At 49.3% G+C, this 19,025-nt stretch overlaps 1 protein-coding gene across 3 annotated transcripts in view; it reads right to left on the bottom strand.

The window, feature by feature from the left end:
• MAST4 (microtubule associated serine/threonine kinase family member 4) overlaps window positions 1-19,025 on the bottom strand; it is a 2,307,007-nt gene that overhangs the window by 1,311,859 nt on the left and 976,123 nt on the right. Inside the window, exon 1 of one of the 3 annotated variants that reach the window (XM_069627384.1) lies at window positions 12,584-13,227. The exons of the other annotated variants lie outside the window; for them this stretch is intronic. Within the exon in view, the coding sequence (XP_069483485.1) occupies window positions 12,584-12,622 (39 nt within the window). The 5' untranslated portion in view covers window positions 12,623-13,227. Of the gene's footprint in view, window positions 1-12,583; window positions 13,228-19,025 lie in introns of those variants that run through there. 3 annotated transcript variants of the gene reach the window in all.

Genomic DNA, 19,025 nt, shown 5'->3' with positions numbered 1-19,025 from the left:
ATTTCACGCTATCTGAAACTTGCTCTTACCATATACTCTCCTTCTAGATCCCTACGACCCTTGGCTCCAACACTCTGCTGGTCAAACGCTTCACCAAACAGAGAGCTGGTAGCAGATCTCTTTCCTCGGCTGGCTCCCTCCTTTGGAACAGCCTCCCTCTACCCCTCCGTCTTGAGCCAGATCTCCTCAAGTTCTGCAAGGTCAAGACTCTCCTTCCCTCACTCCCTGCCTAGCTAACTGCCCTCAGTCGCTGAGATTGGCAGCAGGTACCTTATGAGTCCTACCCGGTCCTGGTCCTGGCCCTCGGGCCAATCACCTTGAGCATCTGTCCACCTTGCACTTGCCTTCAGGCCCTCACCGGCCTGCGCTGCTGCCATAGGCTGGCATCCCCTCCCTGGACAGTCTCCGCCTCACACTTAGCTGTTGTTCTCGGCAATGGTCTCTCTATGGCACTTCCTTCCCCTTGGGGGTTCCCTCCACACTTTACCCCCATCTCTCTGCACTTGCACGCTCCGAATGTCACAAGGCCTAGTAGGACCGCTGTGCCTTGTTTATTTATTGTTTTTCCTTCATTGGCATGATTGCTCCCTTGTTCTCTTCTTGCCTTGTGGTGCTTTGAAAGGATTTTTTTAGATGCATAAGTGCCTTACAAATGACCAATAAAGTAAAGAATTAATGAATTTATGGGGTAAATCTGTGCAGATTACCCTGCTCTATATCATTGTCAAACGTTGCATCAAAGACAAATTAAGTCCGGGAGTAAACCCTCCAGGCACCATAGCCTACCTGCCCTCGCTAAGGGTTGAATTGGAGCAGCAAAAGGGGTATTCAAGAGGGGACCACAAACAATTGAAACCCTAAAACATTCCCTTCAGGCAAGACCCCGGGAAAACATTGATGGAATTAACAGATCGGAAGTCATACAGTAAGGGACTTGAGCTTCTTAAACAGCTGAGGAAAGAGAACAACTACTGAGACTAAATGTAGGGTTGTACCACAGGGAAACCGGTCACACACCCATTCCTGCCCAAACAAATCTATTGGACAAAAGGGAGCCAGGGGTCTCTTGGTGTGCAGACAGTCTCTTATTCATGCCTCATCAGTAATATCTTAAGGTCCTCAAAGGCCCCCCGATTCATATGTATATAATCATGTTGCCTCAGAAACTACGCCACACAACAATGGATAGAGCCAGTCTAAAAATTGGGGCGAGCAGCAACAGGCATAGTATTTGTAAAGAAAAAGCATCCGATTTGAGAACCCATACATCTTTGGAGTAGTCTGAACTGGCTTCTCGCCCTGTTTCACAACCATCTATAGAGCTATGAATGAAACGTCCATCATGGAGCAATCATATCATGCAATGCAATAGCTGCCCCTCACTTCCCGGTGACACTGGGGATTCCTGGTTGCAGCATCACATGCCTGCCATTCAGTGGAGTACCTGTAAGGTCAGGGTTACTGCAAGGCACTCTCACCAGTCTTGTTTATTTGTGTATGATCAGGTCTTGAGGCAAGATCGAAACCACTCCTTCTTACCATTGCCACACACCAGGCGCACGGTCTCATCAAGGATGTATGCCACCTGAACACTATGATTTTCTGGGTTTTTTCCATGCCTGTGGGGCACATGAGCCAACTCCCCATGCTCATAATTGCCAGATGCATATAACTCCTGGGTCTCAAACCCTGTACTGGTGCACATATATGTTCATGGAAAAAAGGACATCAGATTGTCCAAGCCAATACTGATGAAACCCCCAAGGGTTTCACTACAGCACTCTGCCACCAATGGAGGTGTCCCTATGTTTCATATTTCCTGGAAAATAAAATGAACGAAAGGGAAGTATGTGCATAGACGACAGGCAAATGAGTGCCATCACTTTGAAAAATTGCTATCCACTTACCCTTTCACAAGTACTCCTTGACCAAACAAGGGAAGCCAAGATGGATACCGAACTTGTTCTTGTGGAAACGAAAAGCTTTGGCGCGTGCACCCTGGAGATTAATGCAAGACTGCGTTCAGAACTAGATATAGCCATTATGAGTACGAAGACATGCCATTTGGGCTCCGTAACACCCCATCAACTTTCGAGCATTATTAGAACTATGTCTGCAAAGAAGATACTGATCTCTGCTTTGCTGCTTGACCCTACAGGCAAAGCCAGAGATGTGTTGTTACCAAGGATAGAAAGGCTCTTTGAAGCATCTAAGCCTAGCCCTACTAGTCTACAGGTCACCCCCACAGGAGTTTAAATGGATTGGAAACTACTTCGGATTCACAAACATAGGCGCAGTATTAAACCAAGCATAAAATGACAACCTCTGTCCACTCGGGTATGCATATGACACGGCAACATTTACACCCGTTTCTTGTTCATGAATCCCCGCTAGAGCCCTTCGCTCCTCTACCTCCAAATCCTTTATGGTCAGTCGTTTTTCAAAGAAACAAGCTGGTGGTAGAGCTTTGTCTTCTGCGGGGGCCTCCCTCTGGAACTGCCTACCTGCCACCTGGAAACTTGAGGAGAACCACCTATGGTTCCGGAAGCTCCTCAAGTCCTTCCTCTTCGCCTCTGCTTTCCCCCTCTTCTCCCCTGCTGATCTGCTTTCTCTCTCAGCAATGCTGCATCTGGCCACCATCTGCCCTTTGGGCCCAGGTACCTGCTCACCCTCACCCTCCTGGCCACCCCTTGCACTGGGACCTGCATCTGTACCCATACAGGCCCCCCCACTCTTTGTCTGTACTGATCAGATACTTCCTATCTGACTAACCTTGCACTTGGCCCGCACAGGCTGGACTACCACTGTTTCTGATCACCATATTTATTTATTTATTTATTTATTTATTGTCCTCTCTTATGCTCTGCACTTTCCAATTCCCCCCCTCCCATGAACTTTCCCCCTTTTTCCCTTCCCCATGCACTTGTGCGTTCTCAGTGTCACTGGGCCTAGTAAAATTGTTGTGTTTGTTCTCTACACTGTTCCCCTCCCTTTGCCTGGTCGCGCTCTGAAACACCGGTGTATGAGCGCGATATAAATAAAATATATCAAATCATAATCCTCACAAGTAAACACCAGCCTAAAAGTGAACAAAATAACTACACAACTTTTCACGGTTAATGTTTGCAACAGGCACTCTTCAATGTGAGACGAATTGCAGGATTCAGTCACTTCTCCCAAGGGTTGGGATGGCTTTCCCTGTGAGGCTAGGCAGGTGAGCTCATTACGCAATACCCTCCCCATGGATAGAGGCAAGTGGGACCTCACTGGGAGAGACTCCCACCTTGGGGACAAGGACTCCCGTTCTGACAAGGAACTCCCTGGCCAATTCAGCCAACAACTAAACTTAGAGTAACCTTCTGGAAGAAATCCGGAAGAATCAGTACACATTTGATACTGTGATATCAAACCTGAAAGAAAGCACCTGTCTGGTATTGCGATGAAGAAAACCAATGGAACAATAATGAATACCATTCCAACACAAAAGAAAGATTGTAACGTTACACAGGGAAAACCCCAAGCCAGCATTTTAAGTATTGGAGGAGGAGACTCCAGAGGAAGAGAAGCCCAAGAGATTCCTCTCTGCTACTGCAGCTGGTCGTGAGGAGGAGGTGCGGCTTCCCACGCTGGGAGGATGCTCATCAATACAGGTACCAGAGTTCCATCCACAGAGTTTCAGGCCTTGGAGAGCCGAGAGGACTAATCCAGGTCTTTGGGGAGACCCATTGTGAGGTGGCAAGTTAGGCAAGGAGACGGAGAAGCATCTCCTAGGCCACGTATGTGATGGCACCACTGAGCATGCCATAGTGGAGCCCCTAACTGGGTAACGCAACCCCTGTATCAAGAAGTTAACGGGGAGAGCAGGAGACCCAGGGAGTGCAGCAGGTATAACGAACGGTGTATTCATACTCGTCCCTGTGAAAAGCAAATTGATAAGAAGAGTGAGAAGCATCACTGTGTTAATCATACTTGTCTCAATGAAAACCCAAGTTTGGAGGAAGAATGAGAAACCAACAACTGTTGGCATGCCCTAGGAAGAGTGAGAGTTCTGATTGGGATAAGACTGTTTATAATATTCAAGATACAAGTTGTATGTCAGAAAAAGAGTGACTTTCAAGTTGGTATTACAAACCCAGAGTGAAAGAACCTCAAGAAAGGAAATCCATCTAAAGACGATCTCGAAAGATGGAGAGAAAGAAGACGACGGGAAATGGAAAAAAGCCAATGATAGAACTGGATGAACTGATACAAGTGATAACCGGGAACTATGTACATATTATATAAATGGCATAATCGGATGGTGAGGAAGGTTGACTCAGGGGCAACGAGTTTGTCTTGGAAGCAAGACAAAGTAGTGCAACACAGTTTTGAATCCTAATCTCACGCTTAGAAACCACTCGTTGGTATTAAGCGTGTTACAAAAGAACAATTAGAATGATAAACTTGCTGAGAAAGCAGCCCTGATAAGGGAGTCATTCTCCTGGACTTCAGTTTGGTATTTGTGGTAGGTTCAAAGTAGTTTAGTTTTGACGGCGGACAGACTTTTCCTTTGGACTTTACAACTGACGAGCACCCTAGTTTTGTTAGGTAGGGAGATTTTTAGTTTAGGGAAAGTTGGGTGTTATTCATATAATTTAAATAAATCCAAGTTAAGAATGGAAAAACAGTCTGTCCTTCTCCTGCCCTGCCACAACTGTCATTCAAAACAAGCTCTTGTAGTCGGTACATTTCATTAGGGAGCAGGAAGATGTCCCACTTTGATTCAAACCGTGCCCTTTTTATTTAATCTCGACAGTAATGAGATTTGAGCTAAGTCATCAACGCCGATTTATCTCATTTCACAGGGCAACATTAATTCCAAAATGGCAACGAGGTCTGTCTCTCCTTGTCAAGATCAGCGCGGTCTATTTCAGGCCTTGACAAAGTAGCATCACATCTCTCTCACGGCGCCCCCCTCTCCCCGTAAGTGCAATAGTCATCAGAGGGATGCATTAGCTCGCAGCCTGGATCGCAAATACTTTAAAGGAGCCTCCTCTCGCATGAACTTGCGCAGCTTTTGCAATCTCGTGGGATGGCAGATGTCAGCAATCTGACATGAGTTGCCAGTGCCGACTCTCCCGGCGCGATGCCCCTGACCTCGAATGCCACACAGCCAGCTATTCTTCTGATTAGCCTCTCTCCGTCTTTCACCCCCCCTGAAGGTCACTCGATACAAGAATTCTGCAGGATTTTAAAGGGAAAAGGTTTGCGGTAGTTCCTATTTTCATCCCCGCAGAAACTTTGGCTCCGCTCGATCGACCGATGGATCCGCTCGTAAGGCCTCTCTCTGGTACCCTGTTCCTGAGGTGAACACTGCGCAGCGCGACTAAGTTTGAGCTGAACCCTCAGGAGGTGCAGTGAAAGAACTGGCAAAAGGGGGGGGCCCTCGGGAGCATGTGGTATGCCTTGCTCCCCGGGGAGGTTTTGGGCACTGCACCCGGATAGATTGCACCCTGTGTCTAAATATACAGGTGTCGGCGAAGGTCCGGGAACATTGGCGGTTAACGCTGTTCCGTGCTGCCTGGACCTTCGCCGGCAGCTGCTGCTGTGGTGGTGGTGGTGGCGTTGGCCTAGCGGGGCACTCAGAGATAGGCAGTAGTAGAGTGTGGGGAGGGAGAGGAGAGGGGGTATCCCGGCAGTATTTTAAAAAAATAATATATATTTTATTAAGCGTAGGATTATATATTTTATTAAGCGTAGGTGGACTAGGAGGTAGTGTGGGTATAACTTTACTCAGCTTCCCATACGGTCGAGTCTCCTGGCCATGCCCTTGTCTTTGTAGTTCTGGTTGGGGGGAGAGCAGGCAGGGAGCTCTCCCCTTGGTCCTCGGCTGCAGCTGGGTCACGGTTAGGTCGCCTGGACATGGGGCACTGTAGGGATGGGTCCGCGCTGGCTCTTGTACTGGTTGAGTGAAAGGATGCTGGAGTGGTGAGCCTGCCGTCATTTCCCGGTGGGAGGGCATGTGCGTTACCCATCGCTCACCACCAGGGGGCAGTGCTGTGCGTGGCCATCCTGAGCAGCTAGTGGGCATGGCTACAGGGGCATCACCCAAGAAGAACCTCAGGGGTAAAGGGCAGTACCCCCCGGCAGTGTGGTCAGAGAGTTCAAGGTTGGAGAGGATGAGGGGAGCTGCCCAAGGAGAACCACAGGGTCACCTTTGGGGGTAGGTAGGAGGGACCAGTATGGCCGCAGGTTTGTCCACAAGGGGAGGGGAGTTTGCTGAGTGCCATCAGCCAGGGCGCAACAGCATTGGGGAGGGGCTAGGGTGGCCCCCTCTACATCAGGAGCAGAAAGGGATGGTGTATCCCTGGGCCGGATATCTCGGTGTAGGGAGATGACCGAAGCGCAGTCCTCTGCAGAGATGAGGGAGAGATTTTGGATGGCTCCCAACCCAGCGGCAGTGCAGTGGTGATGGAGTTCAAAGGAGTGGGGAGAGTTTAGGACAGCTCCCCCCAGGGGCGGAGCAGCGGCGGTGGGTTGCACGCTCCACACTACGACGGTTTGGACAAAGAGGTAAGCAAGGTTCGAACTGAAGGTGCATTGGTGTTTGGGAATGGTGAGGATAAGGTTGGTGGTTAAGGAGGTTGTATATATTTTGGTGGGTGAAGGATGCAAATAAAATATGTGTAATACACTTTAAAGAGTGATGAAAATAAATAATGAATAGGAAGGAAGAGTGGATATCCCAGGTTGGAACAGGATGGGACGGGTAATGTTAATGATATAAATGGTATGAGAGAACTTGAGGGGTGAGAAGCTAGATTAGAAGGGAGGATGAGGATAAAGAGAGGAACAGTGGGGATGAGTAAGGAGAGGAGGATATTATGTGATGTCATTTGATAATGCATTTACAACGTGCCTGTACACAAGTGTTTTGAGTAGGGACAAGACGAGGGAGAGAACACAAAGGGAGGAAAAAAACGACAATATTACTAAGGCTTGTGTCATTAGGATCGTGCAGGTCCGAGATGTAAGTGCAAGGGGGTGCAAGAGGGGAAGTGACAGGGGATGAAAATGGGAAGTGCGATATGGGCAGCAATGCTTGAGTAAGTACAGCTAGGGCAACACCGCTCTGGATAAGTGCAAGGAGGAAGAGGCCTGTAGGCTCCAGATACAGTCCCTAGTGTGCGGTAGTACTGGAGGATGTGCAGGGACTACGAGTCAAGGGATGGTCTGGTAACCGGAAGACACTGAGGGCTGCCAGCAAGCGAAGTATACAGGTTTGGTCAGCAGGGAAGAGCGAGAGAGAAAGGGAGAAAGAACTTGAGCAGTTTCTGGAGTTTCGATTGGTCTGGTTCAAGTTTGAGAGGAACAGGAAGGTAATTCAGAGGGAGGTACCTGCAGGGGAGAGAGATCTGCACCCCACTTTCGGCCTGACTAAAAGGATCACCAGCAAAGATTTGGTATCTAAGAGAAGGGCTCGAGAAGGAAGGATCGAGAGTAGGGAAGGTGAAAATAGTTTGGTATGCTATTTTACAGTAAGGAGAAGGATGGGGTGGCATGGTAAAGGGTGATGGGTTAAGTGAGAGAAGGGTGCAGTGGTTAAGGAAATAGGGGTGGCCTACTCTTGTGTCAAGGGCATGAGGTATCGGGCGCAGGCACAGCATAGAGTAAAAAAGGGGATGTTGTGGTTGTACGGCCCCTCTGGGCCTGTGGTCTAGGGGCGTGTTGATACAGCAGGTCCACCCCGGGCTTTGGGTATGGCCCATATTGGGTGCCCCACTCTGGTCAGGATGTGGGAGGCAGGAGGCAGAGGACAGCAAGCAATGTTTGGGGAAGAGGTTGCAGCAGGAGGGATAGCAGTGGCAAGTTTGAAAGGGCTACTACAAGAAGGAATAGTGGTGATAAACATATCGGATCATGAAGTTGCTTGGGTTGCGTAAAGGTAACAGTAATAATTTGGCATACCTCTGTTAGTTTGTAGGCTTAAGGGGATGTTTGGTTGGGTGACAGTTGAGTTTGATGACAGTTAAGATGGGTGAATATAGGTTAGCAACGTAGTTTGGACTAATGAGGAGCTTGGATGATCAAGCAGGGAGAGAATGTCAATTTAGTGGGAACGTTTTGAGGGTGATAAGTAGGCTTTAATGAAGGGACGCACATGGTAGCAGGGTGGAGATCGACTACAGGTCAACAAAGCAGCTTAGACTAATAGGGAACTCGGATCATCGAGGAGGGAACAAATGTCAATTTACTTGAAAGGTTTGCATATAGCGAAGGAGAGCAAATGGGAGGGAACAAACGGGGAGCAGTGTGGAGTTATACATTCTCAGCACAGAGGGAGAGCATGTCCAAAAAAAAGAGGAGAAAGGGTACAACGAAAAGAAGGGAAAGGTTTCAAAGATTTATAAAAGAAATAAAATGGTGGGGTGCAAAAAGAGCGCCATCAGAGGATGTGTGCTCGGGAAAAGGAGCAAAGCTGAGCATTATACCAGGGGATAAAGTGGGCAGGGATGCTGTGGGAAGTAGCAAGTTATGTGGATTGAGCTGCATGGACAGAGGTGCACGGACAGCCCCTGGTGCAGTGGAGGAAGCAGCGATGATATGGAACATTTGCAGGTGTGAGCATGGGGCGTAGACGCCTAGAAGGTGGGATGCAGTCTCACAGCGTGCAGTGCGCACGGGGAATTGAACTGCAGGGACACAAGACGTGGGTATGGCAACTGGCACTGGGGGCGGGGGTGGGGATAGCATGTGATATGCGCAGCAGAGAACGGGGGAGAAGGTATTTACAAGGGTGAACATAGGGGTATATTGACAAATGAGGAGGGGGTGGCGTTACTGCGTGGGGGGAATTAGGGTGCAGGTACGGCCCCTTGTGCAGCGGAGGAGCAATAGGGAGGGGTTCTGGGTAAGGAGCGGGGAGCAATTGTATGATCAGGGTGAGTACAGGGGAGTAACAATACATGGAGTACATGGGTAGGTAAATGGACATGAGATGCTGTTTAATATGCTGGCCCATAACAAAATGAGGTTGGGTTTGGTCTAGGGTTACAAGGTATTACATAGATGGGGGGTCATTTTGCATTGGATTGATGAATATGGGTAAAGAAATGGGTTAGCTGTGGCAGGAGTTGGGGGGTCCTTGAATGGAGAACATACGGTGGACAGAGGAGTCTAGGTGATGTCCTCAATATACTTAATTCATTGATACCACGCAGGCCAGGGCTCTTAGTGGGTTGGAATTAAATAAATTAATAAAACAAATTGTTAACAATAAAAGGGAGCATCGGTGGGGGCTCAGGTTTTCATAGCAAATTTGTTGGCAGCAGAGGACTGGCGGGCAGGTGGTATCGGGGAGCAGTGAGCAAATGGGGAGTAAGGGTAAGAGGGTGGCTCTATAAAAAAAGAAAAGGCAATAGGAATTATGTCAAAGGGTCCAGAGCGTTTACAATGACCCATTAGCGCTTTGAAGGAGTGTTTGTGGGGGAGCGAATGGTTTAGATGGATCGAAAGTAGAAGTAAGGGTTTTTGGTGAAAATGGGGGGTTTAGCAGGTTTGAGTGTGATAAGTTGGACGAGGAAGGACGAACAAAGAGGACATAGGGTGCAGAAGGGGTATTGCATAATAAGGGTTCGGGTGCTGAGTTATGATGGTTTAATTGCGGGAGGTTGGGACAGGGAAGTGGTATGAAAAATATTAAATATGTAATAAAAACACTCAATAAATAAGAAGGGGAAAGAGGTTATTTGGCTGCTATGGGGAAGGGAGGGACAATGGTGTCCTATTATGGAACAGAACATGGGGCAGACAAAAAAAAATATACATTTTGGTTATATGTTCAGGTGGGAGGATAAGACACCAGGATGGGTTGTATGGGGTTGGGTTGTGAGAGGATAAGCAGTACGTCAAAGGTTACGGTGGGTGAGGGGACTTTGCCACAAAGGTGATTGAGTGGAGGATCAGGTTTCTGAAGTGGAAAGAAATATTGTGGGCGTAAGGTAATGTGATGTTTATGGTGATCAGAGTTGGGTATGGTAGTAGAGGTGTGACGGAGGGCAGTAAGGTGCCTTGAGTGCAGTTATGTCTGGTGCTTAATTTGTCTTTTCTTTCACAGATGTGGCAGGAGGTGGTGTTACGTAGAAGAATATAAGGGACTGGTCAATGTATGTAGGGTGTCTGTTAATGCAGTGGTATAAAGGTTTTAGTGCTGTTGGGTATGTTGTTTTTTCCCCAAGTGAACGTTTGATGGAATGGATTAAGGGCATTCGGGATTTTGGGATTATGTAGAAGTAGTAAGGTGACCATGGCAGTAGGAGGAAGTTTTAATTATAATTTACGTAAGCGGTGAGCTGGCTATGACGGGTTTAGGAAGAGTTGGGATCAGTAGAAGAAAGAGCAGAGAAAAGTGATGTTGGCATGGCGAGCAATTTGGAGGAAAGGAAGGAGCGTGAATTACAAAACAAGCGGACATAAAGAATGGTTCTCTCAGTTTGGGATTTTATGTCTAAAAGCAGGGTTGTTGGTGGGGAATATTTTTTTTTTTTAAAGAGAAGGCGAAGTAACAATGAAACAAGAGTTAAATAAGAAGACAATAGGGGGTGGGGCAGAAACAATACCTTCAGGGAGGGTTTTTCTGGTGCCGGCGACACGGTTGGTTAAATAATGGTTGGTTGATGCTGAAGGATTATTATCGCGGTAAGGAGGGTGGGTCATGCTGTTTGCACGAACAGGCTACCCCGGAGGAACAAAGAGGGGGAAGAGGTATTGAAGGAGGAGGGGCGTGGCCTCGGGGAGAAGATGGGAGAAAGTAATTATGAAGATTGAGAGGAATTGAGGGGGAGGGAGCAAGGGATAGTAAGTGATGAATTTGAATTGTTTATTTATTTGCTTTGGCGATTGTTAATTGATCTGTTAGTCTGTAAGGCCAGGAAGCCAGGTTAGCGCGTTTTTGTAAGCCATGGCCTGTCACATTAAAGCTACCTTTTCCACTAACTGCGAGTCTGGGTATTTTGTGCAGTCAGCCCAATGGATACATCGGTCAGCGACTACAGACAAGGGGCTCATGTGTGATGGATGACCAAGGACAGTGCTGCGGCCGCCGGAATGGCATCATCAGGGGGTTGGGGTGAGACTGACGATGCAGGACCTATTATGCCCGTGAGTACTGTGCAGAGACCGAAGGCCACAAGCTGGCTACCGCCACCATCGTCCAGCTCGCGTCTGGCCACGCAACGCCAATGGGACAGATGGAACCACGCATGCACCCATGTGAGGAACACCGAACAGCCAATACCTGAGCAGAAGCAAAGTTTGTATTTAACATGAAAGAGAGCTCGGTGGAAAAATAACCTCGGAATTGTATTGTTAATGAAATACCCTCCTCCTGTTGGCACAATCAATTTGTTAACGGCGTTTTCAAACTGGCATTAATGTGACCTTTGTCCTTTTACATCAACGCGCCTCTTGCCCAGCAACGCAGTCTGGGGCTCTTTAGTCCCAAGGGCAACTCGTTGGCTGCAATTTGGCAGAAGCAAGTCTTTCACCCCTGAGAGTACTCGAGACCTCTGCCAGGTGTGCGGGTACCCCATCAGCACCCCAGATCATTGTACAATCATGTACCCCCAGGGATGTTCCAGAGCCACTCCGTTATTATAGCCCCCGCAACACCTGCGCTTCTCCGCCACGCCACCAGTCCAGCGACTGCCCCGAAGCAAAGAGGCGCCCGCCTTCAGATCCCAAACTTAAAGTCTCTGAACGGCCATGCAGCAGATGGAACTATTGGAAAACATTGCAAAGTTGTCTAAAACATGGCTGCTTATTTCGCTGGCATTTGCAGGCAGTGGAATTCATGAATAACATCCCACATTAGAGTTCTACAGACGCCTCCAGCGGAGCGGCGTCGGCCCCCGCAGCAGCCACGCCGGGGGCAGGAAGCGGTTTACATGACTCCGTGGATTAGACCGGGGTCAGCAGAGGAAAGGCGCTTCTGCTGGGAAAAGCCGGCTTCCGGAGCGGCGAAGCGCCTCTAAGGCGGTGCTACCGGGCGTCCCAGCCACCGGCCGCTTACCAGTGGAAACTGAGGATTTTAGAAGGATGGCGTAGTAACAGGTTGCAGCCTACAAGCAGGCTGCCCAACGGCCCCCCAAATACACTGGCAAGTTGTAACATCACGGACAGTGTAAGCCAATGCTACGGTTAAGGATGCACCATTATATTAAACTGCAAGTTCAGAAAAATATAACGACACACATGGGTTGGTGCACACATGCCGGTAACAGCAGCCTACATCAGCAGGGACCCCCGACGTTCATATGGCAAACAACCGGGTGCCCCCGCTCCCCAAGTTTGCGGGCGCGCTATGAATTCAACAGATCCCGTTATATCCCAAAGCTTCGCACGGGGAACTAACGCACTACCTGCGCAGCTCTGTTGGGGGGAAATGCACGTGGGGACAGCTGCCATAGAATTAAACGCACGTGCCACGCAGTCCAAGAGAGCAGAGCCCAGGCGCGTGGGACCTGTGGCACGGGCACAGCCGCACGGACCGAAGGGTCTTCAGGAGTCAGTGGCAGCACAGTAAAGGCACTCGCGACGGTCTTACCTGTAGCCCTCTCCGCCGGAGGAGGCTGCACTCGTCCATGTCGCCGGGTCCTCCCGTAGCTCCCACACCGGAATGCCCACGCCGTGCCACGGCAGCCCGGAGCCCAGCGCCCACTTGGGGAGCGGGGCGTCAGCTGCCTTTCTCCGAGTTGTTCACTCCAGCAACTTCCGCGACCCTTCCTGGCGGCGGCGGCGGCGGTGGTGGTGGTGGCGGCGGCGCTTCGCACGTATCCCCAGTCAGCCTCGGCTGCTGTGCAGAGCAGTGGCGTCCGCCGTGCACAGCGCCACTCCGGGGTCAAAGTGTCCCAGGGAAGGTCAGCAGCCGAACTTGGCGGAGGGACGCAGCGCGCCCAGGGGACTGGCTCTCAAGGTGGCAACCTGCAGCACGCACGGCCGTGCTACCCCTCCACAATACAATAGCATCGCCTTCCGCCACCTCGGCACTTTAACAGCCAATGCACTCACGCCGAGCGGCAAACTAATCAGCTTTTCTGTTAGAGATACATGTATTAAAAAAAGAGCCGAGAAACCGCCAGGACGGGAGAAGCAAACATAATTATTGACTGCAAAATGAATCTATATTGGAGCCGGCAGCAGGGAGACGGCGCCGTGGCCATCATGTGCAATTTCACAGTCTGCCTCGGCTTGCTTCCCCTCCTCGCTCTCCTCGTATTCCAATTCATTGCCACCACCAGATGAATATTAAGTGCGCTGCGCTCCTGGCCGCCGAGGACCCATTCACAAACGAACGAGCGCGGGATTGAAACCGCCAGCAGGGGGCGCAGTGCCGCCTCTTCTGTCCCTCTGGCGCCCCCTCCGGGGGCTGGCCATCCTCCAAGCGCGGGTGAACACACCGAAAAATCGCCCCAAGACTGGACCTGTCACAGCACGGTCACGCACCATGCAAGTTGGTGTGCTAAAAGCGTCATGCCCAATTGACCGGGCATCTCATTCATGAAATGTGCAGAATTTGGTGCAAACCACACGCGTTGCCGGAAATAATCTCCGTTTCTGTCATCATCATGAAAAGTGCAGGGTGGTTATTTGCTTTCACGGAGGCAGAGTAAACACCACGAGCACGCAGTTCACCAAGTTACTGGTGGGTCATGGACGAGGAACATTAAAACTTAAAACAGAACCAGAACGGCGTGAGACGGACACACACATTTGCAATTTGGTCAATTGAGACGCAAAAGAGCCAGTGGTCGAAGTGATCGGGAGCGGTGTTCCACTACTTTTAATATTTACTGTTAACAGGTGCACTGCTTTTTTTCCACCATTCCGCAACTGTTCTTTCTGAAGTTAAAGCACACCTCTCCACTTTTCCACCGGATATCTGTTCCAGGTCCACTGAAATCTATTTCAACTCAAGTGGCTGTCAACCAGCATGACTGCAACCCACGAGAAATGTGTTGCACTTTGCTCCTTCCTTTCCTACTCTCTCCCCACCAGGAGTCACAGTTCCCCTACTTCTATCACTGAAAACAGAACTGTCTGGTATTATGTCACGCGTCTGGTATTATGTCACGCGTATGGTATGGCCGACCGGAGCTCCGAGCATGCATACCCTCTGCCCAAGATTACACAGCTGCACTGTGGTATGATTGCCGTGTTCCTGTGGGGAGCGACTTCGTCCCCACGGGCTTCATGCACATGTTGTTTCTACCCCTGAAAGCAACGCACAACAGCGTGCGCGTTTCATCGCTTCTACCGCCCCGACCGCTGCTTCCAGCCCACTAGGTCCCACGCATGAACAGCGTGGAGGGGCCCTAGCCCGGTGGGCAGGAAGAAGGGCGTTCCGCCTGTGTGTGCGCCTGGTGCCGGGGTCCAGGGAGAATATTCGGCCCTTTGTCATCAGTGCACGCGGTCCTGCTGAGCATCGATCGATTCCTATCGCCGATCTGGCGAGGCATCATTGATTATGCTATTACAAATACAGATGGGATTGATGCAGGTAAGTGTCTTGCAAAAAAAAGATAGCTAGTAAAAAGAAAAAAAAATCAATGGCTTAGATGTTCCCTTTAGTCCCAAGTAACACCGACAACACGGCAAGCTGCCCACAGCGGGCGCAGACCATCACACGGGGCCAACACATCGCCCTATGTCATGTTTGGGGCCTCTCGCATCACCTCAGATGCATCATACCAACAGGGCCAGGCTATGCCAAGCTTGTGCCCTGCGCAGAATATGTGGTGCCCCGTACGGCCCTCCCCCGCCGACAGGAAATGAAACCCCCGCACCCTCGTCTACACTTTAGAACAAAGGTAACTTGCACTTTATGAAATGCATTTTGATGGTGCATGTAAAGAAGACCCATTTATGCATCAAGTATCGGAACAAAAAGTGGTGCAAACATGCTTAAGGACATGACCGTACGTGTGATCTCTGCATTTAATAAGTACGTATTGCTCAACATTCTGTAGTGATGCTGTATAAAAAGGGTGTGTGACAAATCAACTTCTGGGGCACCAGTGTTCATGGATGAATATTGGTTTCTAAACCATCTATCAGCCACACACCTCTAGTCCACCAGAAGGGATCCGAACCGATTGCAACACAAGCAAATTATAAACCTCCTTGTCCAATTTTGGTAACGTGGACGGAACGGCAGGCTGGTTGTTAGTGGCTGATCTTGAACACAATTGTCTTTGCTGATTTTATCGTACTGCTGATTATTCTTTGTGAAGTGCTTTGGTAAAAAGCGCTATATAAAAAATAATAAAATACAAATAAAAAATACTATTATCTCCGCAAGGTCATGCATGGATCGTTGGTTAGTTGCAACACAGCGAGAATACAATTATTACCCATTGATAAAAGGGACTGTCCAGTCAAGGTTGTATACAAATATCTACATTAATATTATCACAACGGACAGTTCTAGCACACTACAAACACAAGCCACCCTGTAAAGGAATGCAAAGGACAGACTGTTTCAAAGAAGGAAAAGGGATGCACTCTGGATGCTGACAGGACTGTAGTCAGCATAGTAATTAATCGCAATAGTTTAAGGATACTTGGTTTGAACACAAAGGGAGCAATGGGTCGTGCAATGTCACTAGGGACCTTCGGAGAAGGATCAGGGGGACAGAACTGTACCTTCTGCTGTAGGAGTTCTTGTTGTTCGACAGGGTTGAGTTGGTTTCAGGGTGCTTTGCAGCTTCTGCAACAAAGTTCAAGACGGGAGACAGCTGCTTGTATCAGGTGGCAACCAGTTCAGCGAAACGAGGCTGGACAGACAGCTCCAGGCTGGCCAACACAGTGGCTCGAGGTCAAGAATTGTTGTCTCAGTGCTGGTCAGCGCTTCTGAAGCACTTGTCGAGGCATCTCAGATGGCTTTAGTGACTGTGGCATAACAGTCAGCGGTGCAGTCGATTGCAGCTGGATGGTCTGGACTGGCTCAAAAATGTCAGTTAAGGTGGACATCGGTAGATGCTCGTCAATGCACTCCTCCTCGCTTCTTCACTGGATTGTCCTTTAAGGTCAACGGCCCAAAGCTGAGGAGAGTATTGCAGGCAGCTGCCTTGTCCTTGGTTTGGTTCAGAGACTCTGGCACTTCCCACTTAGAAAGCTTGCTGCTGAGCCCTAGCAGGGTACGCTGTGTGCTGGCTGGGTACCGGTTCTGGAGCTGCTGGAGGGTCCTCTGGATTCAGTATCTCCCTTTGTTCCCTGGGAGATGTTTAGGGGAGTGATCTTTGCTTCCCTCTTAGAGGTCCTGACCTTCCTTCACTGGTGGAAGATGTAAGGCAGACAGTACCTTCAGCCAGGGTCCAATGATGAGTTCCTCTTTTTTGCTTCTGGTGAAGCCTTCCGGTGATCTGCCAAAAGAAGAGCTCAGCCCTCTGTTAAAGCCAAACGGACCACAGGAATTGCTGTAGGCCCCAGAATATGAAGCAATACCGTGATGAAGCATTCCTGGGTCCCCATCAAGAATCTCCTGTAAGTGTGAGGACATAACCAGAGTGCTATGCAACAGAAAAGGTAAAGGGGTGAAAACATGTTAATGTTAAATTTAAAGATTATTTGTGCCGCACACTATCACCACCGGTGTGGTCTTCTGGTGCTCTGGTGGATCTGAAAAGGACGGTGTGAAATAGGGAGGGAGTGTGAGTGGTTAGTAGGGTGCAGTAGGAATAGGAAAGTGAGATATGTTCTGTTGGCAACTTCAGTTTGCACCATTCCCTGAGCTTAGGTGTGATTTTCATGTCTGAGAGATTCCCATGTGCTATTGTGCAGGGTTATGTGTTGTTTGTATGTTGTTGCAGTGTGGTGAAGTACGTGCAAATTGCTGTGCAGAGATGTGGTTGTCGGAGTTTCTGTAGGAGAAGTGCTTGTGGAAAATTGATGTTTTAGTATTGGGATAACAGGGGTTTTTCTTACCTCTTTGATTTGGTTTCGGTGGTCTACATCTCTGACCATCCTGTCTGCTCTGAAATTGTTTGGAATCCTAGTCGGCAGGCATGTTACGATGTGGTAATTTTCTTCTGTAGAAATCTAGCGGTATGTGGACTGATCAAGGATTACTCTGGTTAATGGAGCTCTCTGTGGTTCCTGATAAAAGCAGCAGGTTTCCCTTGTAGCTGCGGCAAGACCAGACTTTCTGGCTCGGGCAAACCACATTCTCATACCTTATGAATGGGGTACTCCTGCAGGGAGAACTACTGTAGACATGCAGTCCCAGGCATGACAGTTCACCGCCATTCAATACCGAGGGTGCGAGCTGGCTTCAGGTTCACAGTGCATATGAAAGCTTGTTGGGCTTTCAGGTCCCCTTTGTTAACCTCGGCAGACAGGCCGCATGTGGGCCTGTTTGCATTACCCTATGAATGGTATGTGAAGCTGCCACCAGCTGCAGGGCCCAAAAAAGGACAGGGCGGATCCATGGAGCCTTTGTTAGTTAATTAGGCTGGCCATGGCAGGAGGAATGTTTGGCCCTCCCCTTCTGGGGATGCATCGTGTTCTCCTGTCATATACCAACTAAATATGACAGGGGGGACTGCGCCTGTAGGCTGTGTTCACCTAGAGTACACAGGTCTATGCATATGTTGTGCAATGAGCATAGGAAAATGTGTGTGAATTAGCCCCTCACATTTTTCACAGGTTGACCTACCATCATTCAACTTAATTTAATAATTTAATAAAAGTCCAGGCGAGTTCACACCCACTGTGCAGATGGTCTAATTCCTCACACCCACGACACACCACAGCATGCAGAAATGAAATTTGCGTCACAAGGAGAAAAGCTACAGTGACTACGGAGTTCAGGTAAGCACTGTTGATGTGCCCCACCGCCTGTACTGGGGTGCCCGTGCTGACTGAAGTCTGCAGAGCACTTGGGAGCATGAGGGAAACCATAGCGCCAAGCCCAGAATGCAGAAAAAATTCCATAGCACCCAAAAGAATCATCACAAAGCCTCAGTGACGGCCCCAGAGCACAGCTTATTCATCAATCTCCAGTTGGTACGTGTGCAAGAAACATGTCTCTTTCTCCGATCACCGCGACACTCACCAACCGGGCAGCGCATGTGTTGTCTCTGCCACCCGTCTGCCTTCATTGCTTCCATGTGCGCAAAGGAAAGTCCTGGATGGACAGCTTCATGTGGTGCAAAGTTAAGTACAAACAAGAAAAGAATAAAGTGTTTATGTGCGTGCGTGCGTGTTGGGAATGCAGTGTGCGTGTGTAAGAGAATGGGAACGTCTGCGTGCATGTGTGCGAGAGAGCACGAGTCATGTTTGAATGAGTGAGTGCGTGAATGTATGCATATATTTAGGCACTGGCAGCATGAAAAAGGGCTTTACAGAGCCATGCTGGCATATGTAGTGGACACAGGCACCACGTATGTCCTTTACACTGGCACGCTAGCTCATATTGTGAGCATAATTATGAAAGCGTTCTACAGTGACAATGCTAGCATATATTTAGACATATGCACAGTGCTTTTCATTGGCCGGCTCTCGGCGGATCCGAGATCCGGCACCAGATGTGTAGCCGGATCTCGGGATCCGGCCAGAGTCAGCCGCCCAAGCCTATGAACCGCCCTGTAAAAAAGAATAAGAAAAAAAAGCGCCCGTGACATCAGCATTGCCGTTTACCGCCGGCTTTGGCACTGGTGTGTAATGCACAATGCTCGCTAATCAGTTGTACATGTAGCGAGCATTGTGCATTACAACAAAGCCGACGGTAAAAAGCAATGCTGCCGTCGCAGGCGTTTTTTTTTTCTTTTTCTTTTTTTGGCACTACAAAATGAGCCAGGGCTCATCAAGGGGGCGTGGCCTAACTGCAAGGGTCCTGCTGGCCCGTTAGGCCATGCTGCCCTGAGGAGCCCGGCTCAATGGGCCACTGGCACCCCTGCCAGGCATCCTTTTCTAGTGATCAATACCGTGTTGATCTCTGCATTTATTTTCTGTAGGCTTGTCTGGCAGGGACAGGGCCTCGCCTATTC

This window comes from Ambystoma mexicanum, chromosome 6p (genome assembly GCF_040938575.1).
Source record: "Ambystoma mexicanum isolate Mex_15411 chromosome 6p, UKY_AmexF1_1, whole genome shotgun sequence".
Taxonomy (NCBI): Eukaryota; Metazoa; Chordata; class Amphibia; order Caudata; family Ambystomatidae; genus Ambystoma; species Ambystoma mexicanum.
The sequence above is the reverse complement of the archived record's forward strand: the minus strand, read 5'-3'. Positions and strand labels throughout refer to the sequence as shown.